Genomic DNA, 12353 nt, shown 5'->3' on the forward strand with positions numbered 1-12353 from the left:
TGTACATATTTATTCTATTTCTTTTATTTGGTTAATATGTTTTGTTCTGTTGTCTGTCTTCCCCTTCTAGACTGTGAGCCCGCTGTTGGGTAGGGACTGGCTCTAGATGTTGCCAACTTGGGCTTCCCAAGCGCTTAATACAGTGCTCTGCACCCAGCAGGCGCTCAATAAATACCACTGAATGAATGAACACGCGCCACGGAGAATTAGACATCGTCGGCGGTCGCAATTTCCAATATATTCATCGTTTCTAATACAGGAAAGCTTTAATTCTCCCCCCGCCTTACCTCCTTCCCCTCCCCACAGCAGTCGTATATATGTATATATATACACGATTGATTCATTCACATTCATTCATACATTCAAATACGACTGAATGTGTATATGTTTGTACGTATTTATTACTCTATTTTATTTCTATATACATATATTTATATAATACATAAAATATATAATATGATATAATATATATAATATAATATATAATATATAATATATTATATATTTATATATATTATTTTTATAAATATGTACAGTCTATATATATGTATATATATATAAACGATTGATTCATTCACATTCATTCATGCATTCAAATACGACTGAATGTATGAACACGCGCCACGGAGAATTAGACGTCGTCGGTGGTCGGAATTTCCAATATATTCATCGTTTCTGATACAGGAAAGCTTTAATTCTCCCCCCGCCTTACCTCTTTCCCCTCCTCACAGCACCCGCATATATGTATATAGATACACGATTGATTCATTCACATTCATTCACACATTCAAATACGACAACGTATATATGCTTGTACGTATTTATTACTCTATTCTCTTTCTATATATATTTATATAATATATAATAATATATAATATATAATATAATACATTATATATTTATATATATTATTTATATATTTATATATTATATATATTTATATTTATTATTTATATATATTTGTATATATATGTACAGTCTATATATATATGTATATATATACGATTGATTCATTCACATTCATTCATACATTCAAATACGACTGAATGTATATATGTTTGTACGTATTTATTACTCTATTTTATTTGTACATATTTATTCTATTTATTTTACTTTGTTAATATGTTTTGTTGTCTGTCTCCTCCTTCTAGACCGTGAACCAGCTGCTGGGTAGGGACTGTCTCTATATGTTGCCAGCTTGGGCTTCCCAAGCGCTTAGTACAGTGCTCTGCACACAGAAGGCGCTCAATAAATACCACTGAATGAATGAATGAATGAACACGCCCCACGGAGAATTAGACGTCATCAACGGTCGGAATTTCCAATATATTCATCGTTTCTAATACAGGAAAGCTTTAATTCTCCCCCCGCCTTACCTCCTTCCCCTCCCCACAGCATCCATATATATGTAAATATATACGATTGATTCATTCACATTCATTCATACATTCAAATGACTGAATGTATATATGTTTGTACGTATTTATTACTCTATTTTATTTGTACATATTGATTCTATTTATTTTATTTTGTTAATATGTTTTGTTTGGTTCTCTGTCTTCCCCCTCTAGACTGTGAGCCCGCTGTTGGGTAGGGACCGTCTCTATATGTTGCCACCTTGGGCTTCTCAAGCGCTTAGTACAGTGCTCTGCACCCAGTAGGCGCTCAATAAATACCACTGAATGAATGAATGAACACGCGCCATGGAGAATTAGACGTTGTTTTCAGTCGGAATTTCCAATATATTCATCGTTTCTAATACAGGAAAGCTTTAATTCTCCCCCCGCCTTACCTCCTTCCCCTCCCCACAGCACCTGTATATATGTATATATACACGATTGATTCATTCACGTTCATTCATACATTCAAATACGATTGAATGTATATATGTTTGTACGTATTTATTACTCTATTTTATTTGTACATATTCATTCTATTTATTTTACTTTGTTAATATGTTTTGTTTTGTCATCTGTCTTCCCCTTCTAGACAGTGAGCCCGCTGTTGGGTAGGGACCGTCTCTATATGTTGCCAACTTGGGCTTCCCAAGCGCTTAGTACAGTGCTCTGCACCCAGTAGCCGCTCAGTAAATACCACTGAATGAATGAATGAATGAACACGTGCCACGGAGAATTAGACATCGTCGGCGGTCGGAATTTCCAATATATTCATCGTTTCTGATACAGGAAAGCTTTAATTCTCCTCCCGCCTTAGCTACTTCCCCTCCCCACAGCACCTGTATATATGTTTGTACGTATTTATTACTCTATTTATTTTATTTGTACATTTCTATTCTATTTATTTTATTTTGTTAATATGTCTTGTTTTGTTGTCTGTCTCCCCCTTCTAGACTGTGAGCCTGCTGTCGGGTAGGGACCGTCACTATATGTTGCCAACTTGGACTTCCCAAGCGCTTAGTACAGTGCTCTGCACACGGTAAGCGCTCAATAAATACAATGGAATGAAATAATTCTATCTCTAGCTTTAATTCTATTTGTTCTGACGGTTTTGACACCCGTCTTCCGTGTTTTGTTTTGTCGTCCGTCTCCCCCTTCTAGACTGGGAGCCCGCTGTCGGGTAGGGACCGTCACTATATGTTGCCAACTTGTACTTCCCAAGCGCTTAGTACAGTGCTCTGCACACAGTAAGCGCTCAATAAATACGATGGAATGAAATGATTCTATCTCTAGCTTTAATTCTATTTGTTCTGACGGTTTTGACACCCGTCTTCCGTGTTTTGTTTTGTCGTCCGTCTCCCCCTTCTAGACCGTGAGCCCGCTGTCGGGTAGGGACCGTCACTATATGTTGCCAACTTGGACTTCCCAAGCGCTTAGTACAGTGCTCTGCACCCAGTAAACGCTCAATAAATACGCTGGGATGAAATGAAATAATTCTATCTCTAGCTTTAATTCTATTTTGTTTTGCCGTCCGTCTCCCCCTTCTAGACCGGGAGCCCGCTGTCGGGTAGGGGCCATCTCCGTTGCCGACTTGGACTTCCCAAGCGCTTAGTACAGTGCTCTGCACACAGTAAGCGCTCAATACATACGACTGAATGAATGAATGAAAGTCTGCACACAGTAAGCGCTCAATAAAAACGACTGACAGACTGAATGAATGAACGAGAAGGACTGTGAGCCTATAATATAGGCCGGCGAGCACCAAGGGGGACGGGGACGTGTCCAATCCGATCTCCTCGTATCTCCCCCGGCGCTTAGTACAGTGGCCGGCACATAGTAAGCGCTTAACGAATACAACCATCATTATTGACGTCACGTTCGACACAGCAGCAGCCGGAGAAGCAGCGTGGCTTAGCGGAAAGAGCCCGGGCTTGGGAGGCCGAGGTCATGGGTTCGAATCCTGATCCTGCCACTTAATAATAATAATGATGGCATTTATTAAGCGCTTACTAGGTGCAAAGCACTGTTCTAAGCGCTGGGGAGGTCACAAGGTGATCAGGTTGTCCCACGGGCGGCTCACGGTCTTAATCCCCATTCCACAGATGAGGGAGCTTATCAGCTGGGTGACTTTGGGCGAGTCACTTCACTTCTCTGGGCCTCAGTGACCTCATCTGGAAAATGGGGATTGAGACTGTGAGCCCCACGGGGGACAACCTGATTACCTTGTACCCCCCCACAGCGCTTAGAACAGTGCTTTGCACAAAGTAAGCGCTTAACAAATACTATTATTATTATTATTATTATCCACATTTTCCCTGCAGAGTTCCTAGCTCCCACAACCCACCCACTTTTTTTCTGTCATCTATTCAGCCCTTACTAGAATAATAATAATAATAATAATAATAATAATAATGGCATTTATTAAGCGCTTACTATATGCAAAGCGCTGGGGAGATTACAAGGTGATCAGGTTGTCCCACGGGGGGCTCACAGTCTTAATCCCCATTTTACAGTTGAGGTAACTGAGGCAGAGAAGGGAAGTGACTCGCCCAAAGCCACCCAGCTGACGAGTGGTGGAGCCGGGATTTGAACCCATGACCTCCGACTCCGAAGCCCGGGCTCTTTCCACTGAGCCACGCTGCTTCTCATTATCATTATAATCATTATAATGATTCTTATATCGTTATAATAATTATAATGATTCTTATATCATTATAATAATAATGATGGCGTTTATTAAGCACTTACTATGTGCAAAGCACTGTTCTAAGCGCCGGGGGAGAGACAAGGTGATCAGGTCGTGCCCCCGTGGGGCTCACGGTCTTCACCCCCATTTTCCAGAGGAGGGAACCGAGGCCCAGAGGAGTGACTTCTCCAAGGTCACGCGGCTGACGGGGTGGGGGGGAATGGAGTCGGAATTCGAACCCGCCGCCGAGCGGGGTCCCCTCCATCCCCTTCCCACGCCGGCTGCCCCCACGGGGCTCCTTACCAGACGGCGGCCAGGTTGGAGTGCAAGTGCTGGCTATTAGATAGACGGGTCGGTCTGGTGGTCCAGTAAGGAGGGGTGACGTGGAGCTCGAGCCAGCTGCGACTGTCCGGGTCGCCCACTGGAAATAATAATAATAATAATAATTATTATTATTATTATTATTATGATAGCAATAACAATAACAACAATAATAATGGTATATGAGAACAATAATAATAATAATGGTATACGACGACAACAACAATAATAATAATCATCATTAATCGTATTTATTGAGCGCTATGTGCAGAGCACTGTACTAAGCGCTTAGCACTGTAATAATAATAATAATAATGGTATATGAGAACAACAACAACAACAATAATAATAGTATACGAGAGCTCCGACCGCGGAAAACCAGGACGGGGCCGGTCGGGGGCGGACGTGTCTGCTGATTCTGTCGCTCCGGGCGGCTATTACAGTGCTCTGCATGGAGTGAACGCTCGACAAATAATGACGACGGCGTTTGGTCAGCGCTTACACTGCGCCAAGCGCTGTTCTGAGCGCTGGGGGAGATGTGAGGGGTCCCCCCGTGGGGCTCACCGCCTCCCATCCCCGTTTTCCAGGGGAGGGAACTGAGGCACAGAGAGGTGAAGGCATTGGCCCAAGGTCACACAGCAGACAAGTGGCAGAGCCGGGGTAATAATAATAATAATAATGATATTTGTTCAGCGCTTACTGTGTGCCAAGCACTGTTCTAAGCGCCGGGGGAGATGCGAGGCAATCAGGTTGTCCCCCGTGGGGCTCACCGCCTTTCATCCCCATTTTCCAGGGGAGGGAACTGAGGCACAGAGAGGTGAAGGGGTTGGCCCAAGGTCACACAGCAGACGAGTGGCAGAGCCGGGATAATAATAATAATAATGATGATATCTGTTCAGCGCTTACTATGTGCCAAGCACTGTTCTAAGCGCCGGGGGAGATGCGAGGCAATCGGGTTGTCCCCTGTGGGGCTCACCGCCTCCCATCCCCATTTTCCAGGTGAGGGAACTGAGGCACAGAGAGGTTAAGGGGTTTGCCCAAGGTCACACAGCAGACGAGTGGCAGAGCCGGGATAATAATAATAATGATGATATCTGTTCAGCGCTTACTATGTGCCAAGCACTGTTCTAAGCGCCGGGGGAGATGCGAGGCAATCGGGTCGTCCCCCGTGGGGCTCACCGCCTTTCATCCCCATTTTCCAGGTGAGGGAACTGAGGCACAGAGAGGTGAAGGGGTTGGCCCAAGGTCACACAGCAGGCGAGTGGCAGAGCCAGGGCAATAATAATAATAATAATGATGATATTTGTTCAGCGCTTACTACGTGCCAAGCACTGTTCTAAGCGCCGGGGGAGATGCGAGGCAATCGGGTCGTCCCCCGTGGGGCTCACCGCCTTTCATCCCCATTTTCCAGGTGAGGGAACTGAGGCACAGAGAGGTGAAGGAGTTTGCCCAAGGTCACACAGCAGACGAGTGGCAGAGCCGGGATAATAATAATAATAATGATGATATCTGTTCAGCGCTTACTATGTGCCAAGCACTGTTCTAAGCGCCGGGGGAGATGCAAGGCAATCGGGTTGTCCCCCGTGGGGCTCACCGCCTCCCATCCCCATTTTCCAGGGGAGGGAACTGAGGCACAGAGAGGTGAAGGGGTTGGCCCAAGGTCACACAGCAGGCAAGTGGCAGAGCCAGGGCAATAATAATAATAATAATGATGATATTTGTTCAGCGCTTACTACGTGCCAAGCACTGTTCTAAGCGCCGGGGGAGATGCGAGGCAATCGGGTCGTCCCCCGTGGGGCTCACCGCCTTTCATCCCCATTTTCCAGGTGAGGGAACTGAGGCACAGAGAGGTTAAGGGGTTTGCCCATGGCCACACAGCAGACGAGTGGCAGAGCCGGGATAATAATAATAATAATGATATCTGTTCAGCGCTTACTATGTGCCAAGCACTGTTCTAAGCGCCGGGGGAGATGCGAGGCAATCGGGTTGCCCCACGTGGGACTGACGGTCTTCATCCCCATTTCACAGATGAGGTCACTGAGGCTCAGAGAATAATAATAATAATGATGACGGCATCTGTTGAGCGCTTACTATGTGCAAAGCACTGTTTTAAGCGCTGGGGAGGTTACAAGGGGATCAGGTTGTCCCACGGGGGGCTCCCGGTCTTCATCCCCCTTTTCCAGATGAGGGAACTGAGGCCCTGAGAAGTGAAGCGACTCGCCCAAAGTCGCCCAGCGGACAAGTGGCGGGGCCGGGATTCGAACCCGCGACCTCTGACTCCAAAGCCCGGGCTCTTCCCACTGAGCCCCGCCGCTTCTCTAGAAGTGAAGCCACTCGCCCCAAGTCACGCAGCTGACGCGCGGCGGGGCCGGGATTCGAACCCACGACCTCCCGCTCCCCGGCCGGGGCTCTTTCCGCTCCGCCCCGCCGCTTCTCGAACTCTGAGCGGGTGGAGCCAAACTTAATGACCGAGCCACGTTTTCAGATAATTGTTAATACTTCCAATAACGATAATAATAATGATGGTCTGCGTTAAGCGCTTACTATGTGCCGAGCACTGTTCTAAGCGCTCCTAACCACCCCACTCGTCAAGCGCTTATAATAATAATAGCATTTATTCATTCATTCCGTCGTATTTATTGAGCGCTTACTATGTGCAGGGCACTGTACTAAGCGCTTGGGAAGGACATGTTTAAGCGCTTACTATGCGCAAAGCACTGTTCTAAGCGCTGGGGAGGATAAAATAATGATGGTCTGCGTTAAGCGCTTACTATGTGCCGAGCACTGTTCTAAGCGCTCCTAACCACCCCATTCGTCAAGCGCTTATAATAATAATAGCATTTATTCATTCATTCAGTCGTATTTATTGAGCGCTTACTATGTGCAGAGCACTGTACTAAGTGCTTGGGAAGGACATGTTTAAGCGCTTACTATGCGCAAAGCACTGTTCTAAGCGCTGGGGAGGATAAAATAATGATGGTCTGCGTTAAGCGCTTACTATGTGCCGAGCACTGTTCTAAGCGCTCCTAACCACCCCATTCGTCAAGCGCTTATAATAATAATAGCATTTATTCATTCATTCAGTCGTGTTTATTGAGCGCCTACTATGTGCAGAGCACTGTACTAAGCGCTTGGGAAGGACATGTTTAAGCGCTTACTATGCGCAAAGCCCTGTTCTAAGCGCTGGGGAGGTTACAAGGTGATCAGGTTGTCCCACTGGGGGCTCACAGTCTTAATCCCCATTTTACAGATGAGGTCACTGAGGCACAGAGAAGTGACTCGCCCAGAGTCACGCAGCTGACAGTTGGCGGAGCCGGGATTTGAACCCATGACCGCTGACTCCAAAGCCCGGGCTTTTCCCACTGAGCCACGCCGCTTCCCACGCTTGCCACGCGCCGCCCTAGACGGGAGGTCGTTCATTCACTCGGCCGTACTTATTGAGCGCTTACTCCGTGCAGAGCGCTGTACTAAGCGCAAGCCGGCAGCACGTTAGAGACGGTCCCTACCCGACAGCGGGCTCGCAGCGACCCGTTCCCCGGCCCGCGTGGGGCGCGCCGCCGTCCCCATTTGCCGGGTGGGGAAACTGAGGCCCGGAGACGTGACGGGGCCCCTTCTCCGCCCCGGTCCCGGCGCAGGGCTTCGCGGAGAGTCCGAACTCACCTTTCCAGGTGGCGTGGGAGCCCGGCCGCTTTCCGTGTCCCGGCTCTTCCAAGGGGGTTCGGTCCACCTGGATCCCGGAATCCTCTCGGCTTAGGGGCTGCTGCTCATCCTCTTCCTCGCTCGCGTCCGACCAATCCTGCCCGATATTCATTCATTCAACGGTACTTGCCGAGCGCTCACCGCGGGCAGAGCACTGTACTGAGCGCCCGGGCAGGCCCGACAAAGAAGCGACGCTCCCCGCCCGCCCCGGGGACGGCCACGGCGGCCGGGACGAATCGCGGCGGCGAGCGCCGCGGCGCCAACGGGCTCGTCGGGTCGCCGGGGGCGAGGGCTCCGGCCCCGGCGGGGGAAACCGAGGCACGGCGAAGCGGGGCGACCTGCCCGAGGTCACGGAGCCGGGAGGTGGCCGAGCTGGGAACCGATTCCCCATATTTAGCATCTGATGAACGTTGGGGCAGCTTGGCCCACAGGAAGCGCTTAACAAATACCACCATCATCATCATTATTATTATTATTATTATTATTGTTTAGCCGCTAGGTCACTTTGCTACTCTGCTTTCTCCCTATTTAGGGGAGAGAAATGGCTCCCCATATTTGGCATTTGATGAAAGTTGGGATAGTTTGGCCCATAAGAAGCGCTTACCAAATACCATTATTATCATTACCACTATAATTATTATTTATCCGCTAGGTCACTTTGCTACTCTGCTTCCTCCGTACAGGAGAAATGGTTCCCCATATTTAGCATTTGATGAAAATTGGGATGGTTTGGCCCTAAGAGGCACTTACCAAATACCATCATTATTATTATTATTATTATTTAGCCACTAGGCCACTGTGCTACTCTGCTTTCTCCGTAAAGAGGAGAGAAATGGTTCCCCATATTTAGCATTTGATGAAAATTGGGATGGTTTGGCCCATAAGAGGCACTTACCAAATACCATTATTATCATTATTATTATTATTATTTATTATTATTATTATTTAGCCGCTACATCACCTTGCTACTCTGCTTTCTCCATATAGGGGAGAGAAATGGTCCCCCATATTTAGCATTTGATGAAAATGGGGTTAGTTTGGCCCATAAGAAGCGCTTAACAAATACCATCATTACCATCACTATTATTATTATTATTATTTAGCCGCTACGTCACTTTGTTACTCTGCTTTCTCCATACAGGGGACAGAAATAGTTTCCCATATTTAGCATTTGATGAAAATTGGATTAGTTTGGCCCATTAGAAGCGCTTACCAAATACCATCATTATCACCATTATTATTTAGCCACTAGGTCACTTTGCTACTCTGCTTTCTCCATATAGGGGAGAGAAATGGTCCCCCATATTTAGCATTTGATGAAAATTGGATTAGTTTGGCCCATAAGAAGCGCTTAACAAATACCATTATTACCATCATCATCATTATTATTATCATTTAGCCGCTAGGTCACTTTGCTACTCTGCTTTCTCCCTATTTAGGGGAGAGAAATGGTTCCCCATATTTGGCATTTGATGAAAGCTGGGATAGTTCGGCCCATAAGAAGCGCTTACCAAATACCATTATTATCATTATCATTATTATTTAGCCGCTAGGTCACTTTGCTCCTCTGCTTTCTCCGTACAGGAGAAATGGTTCCCCATATTTAGCATTTGATGAAAATTGGGATGGTTTGGCCCTAAGAGGCACCTACCAAATACCATTATTATTATTATTATTTAGCCACTAGGCCACTTTGCTACTCTGCTTTCTCCGTACAGAGGAGAGAAATGGTTCCCCATCTTTAGCATTTGATGAAAATTGGGATGGTTTGGCCCATAAGAGGCACTTACCAAATACCACTATAATTATTATTATTTATTATTATTATCATTATTTAGCCGCTACGTCACTTTGCTGCTCTGCTTTCTCCACACAGGGGACAGAAATAGTTTCCCATATTTAGCATTTGATGAAAATTGGATTAGTTTGGCCCATAAGAAGCACTTACCAAATACCATCATTATCATCATTATTATTTAGCCACTAGGTCACTTTGCTACTCTGCTTTCTCCATATACGGGAGAGAAATGGTCCCCCATATTTAGCATTTGATGAAAATTGGATTAGTTTGGCCCATAAGAAGCGCTTAACAAATACCATTATTACCATCATCATCATTATTATTATCATTTAGCCGCTAGGTCACTTTGCTACTCTGCTTTCTCCCTATTTAGGGGAAAGAAATGGCTCCCCATATTTGGCATTTGATGAATGTTGGGACAGTTTGGCCCATAAGAAGCGCTTACCAAATACCATTATTATCATTACCATTATAATTATTATTTAGCCGCTAGGTCACTTTGCTACTCTGCTTTCTCCATACAGGAGAAATGGTTCCCCATATTTAGCATTTGGTGAAAATTGGGATGGTTTGGCCCTAAGAGGCACTTACCAAATACCATCATTATTATTATTATTATTATTTAGCCACTAGGCCACTCTGCTTTCTCCGTACAGAGGAGAGAAATGGTTCCCCATCTTTAGCATTTGATGAAAATTGGGATGGTTTGGCCCATAAGAGGCACTTACCAAATACCACTATAATTATTATTATTTATTATTATTATCATTATTTAGCCGCTACGTCACTTTGCTGCTCTGCTTTCTCCACACAGGGGACAGAAATAGTTTCCCATATTTAGCATTTGATGAAAATTGGATTAGTTTGGCCCATAAGAAGCACTTACCAAATACCATCATTATCATCATTATTATTTAGCCACTAGGTCACTTTGCTACTCTGCTTTCTCCATATACGGGAGAGAAATGGTCCCCCCATATTTAGCATTTGATGAAAATTGGATTAGTTTGGCCCATAAGAAGCGCTTAACAAATACCATTATTACCATCATCATCATTATTATTATCATTTAGCCGCTAGGTCACTTTGCTACTCTGCTTTCTCCCTATTTAGGGGAAAGAAATGGCTCCCCATATTTGGCATTTGATGAATGTTGGGACAGTTTGGCCCATAAGAAGCGCTTACCAAATACCATTATTATCATTACCATTATAATTATTATTTAGCCGCTAGGTCACTTTGCTCCTCTGCTTTCTCCGTACAGGAGAAATGGTTCCCCATATTTAGCATTTGATGAAAATTGGGATGGTTTGGCCCTAAGAGGCACCTACCAAATACCATTATTATTATTATTATTTAGCCACTAGGCCACTTTGCTACTCTGCTTTCTCCGTACAGAGGAGAGAAATGGTTCCCCATCTTTAGCATTTGATGAAAATTGGGATGGTTTGGCCCATAAGAGGCACTTACCAAATACCACTATAATTATTATTATTTATTATTATTATCATTATTTAGCCGCTACGTCACTTTGCTGCTCTGCTTTCTCCACACAGGGGACAGAAATAGTTTCCCATATTTAGCATTTGATGAAAATTGGATTAGTTTGGCCCATAAGAAGCACTTACCAAATACCATCATTATCATCATTATTATTTAGCCACTAGGTCACTTTGCTACTCTGCTTTCTCCATATAGGGGAGAGAAATGGTCCCCCATATTTAGCATTTGATGAAAATTGGATTAGTTTGGCCCATAAGAAGCGCTTAACAAATACCATTATTACCATCATCATCATTATTATTATCATTTAGCCGCTAGGTCACTTTGCTACTCTGCTTTCTCCCTATTTAGGGGAGAGAAATGGTTCCCCATATTTGGCATTTGATGAAAGCTGGGATAGTTTGGCCCATAAGAAGCGCTTACCAAATACCATTATTATCATTATCATTATTATTTAGCCGCTAGGTCACTTTGCTCCTCTGCTTTCTCCGTACAGGAGAAATGGTTCCCCATATTTAGCATTTGATGAAAATTGGGATGGTTTGGCCCTAAGAGGCACTTACCAAATACCATCATCATTATTATTATTATTATTATTTAGCCACTAGGCCACTCAGCTACTCTGCTTTCTCCGTACAGAGGAGAAAAATGGTTCCCCATATTTAGCATTTGATGAAAATTGGGATGGTTTGGCCCATAAGAGGCACTTACCAAATACCAACATCATCATTATTATTTATTATTATTATTATTTAGCCGCTACGTCACTTTGCTACTCTGCTTTCTCCATACAGGGGACAGAAATAGTTTCCCATATTTAGCATTTGATGAAAATTGGATTAGTTTGGCCCATAAGAAGCGCTTACCAAATACCATCATTATCACCGTTATTATTTAGCCACTAGGTCACTTTGCTACTCTGCTTTCTCCATACAGGGGACAGAAA

The 12353-nt window shown here is 44.7% G+C and overlaps 1 protein-coding gene across 1 annotated transcript in view; it reads right to left on the reverse strand.

Moving 5' to 3' along the window:
* TUBGCP5 (tubulin gamma complex associated protein 5) overlaps positions 1 to 12353 on the reverse strand; it is a 155239-nt gene that overhangs the window by 125087 nt on the left and 17799 nt on the right. Inside the window, exons 6-7 of the mRNA XM_038757204.1 lie at positions 8065 to 8200; positions 4387 to 4504 (exon numbers count right to left, since the gene is read on the reverse strand). Of these exons, the coding sequence (XP_038613132.1) occupies positions 4387 to 4504; positions 8065 to 8200 (254 nt within the window). The remainder of the gene's footprint in view (positions 1 to 4386; positions 4505 to 8064; positions 8201 to 12353) is intronic.

Source organism: Tachyglossus aculeatus, chromosome 15 (assembly GCF_015852505.1).
Source record: "Tachyglossus aculeatus isolate mTacAcu1 chromosome 15, mTacAcu1.pri, whole genome shotgun sequence".
NCBI classification, from domain to species: Eukaryota; Metazoa; Chordata; class Mammalia; order Monotremata; family Tachyglossidae; genus Tachyglossus; species Tachyglossus aculeatus.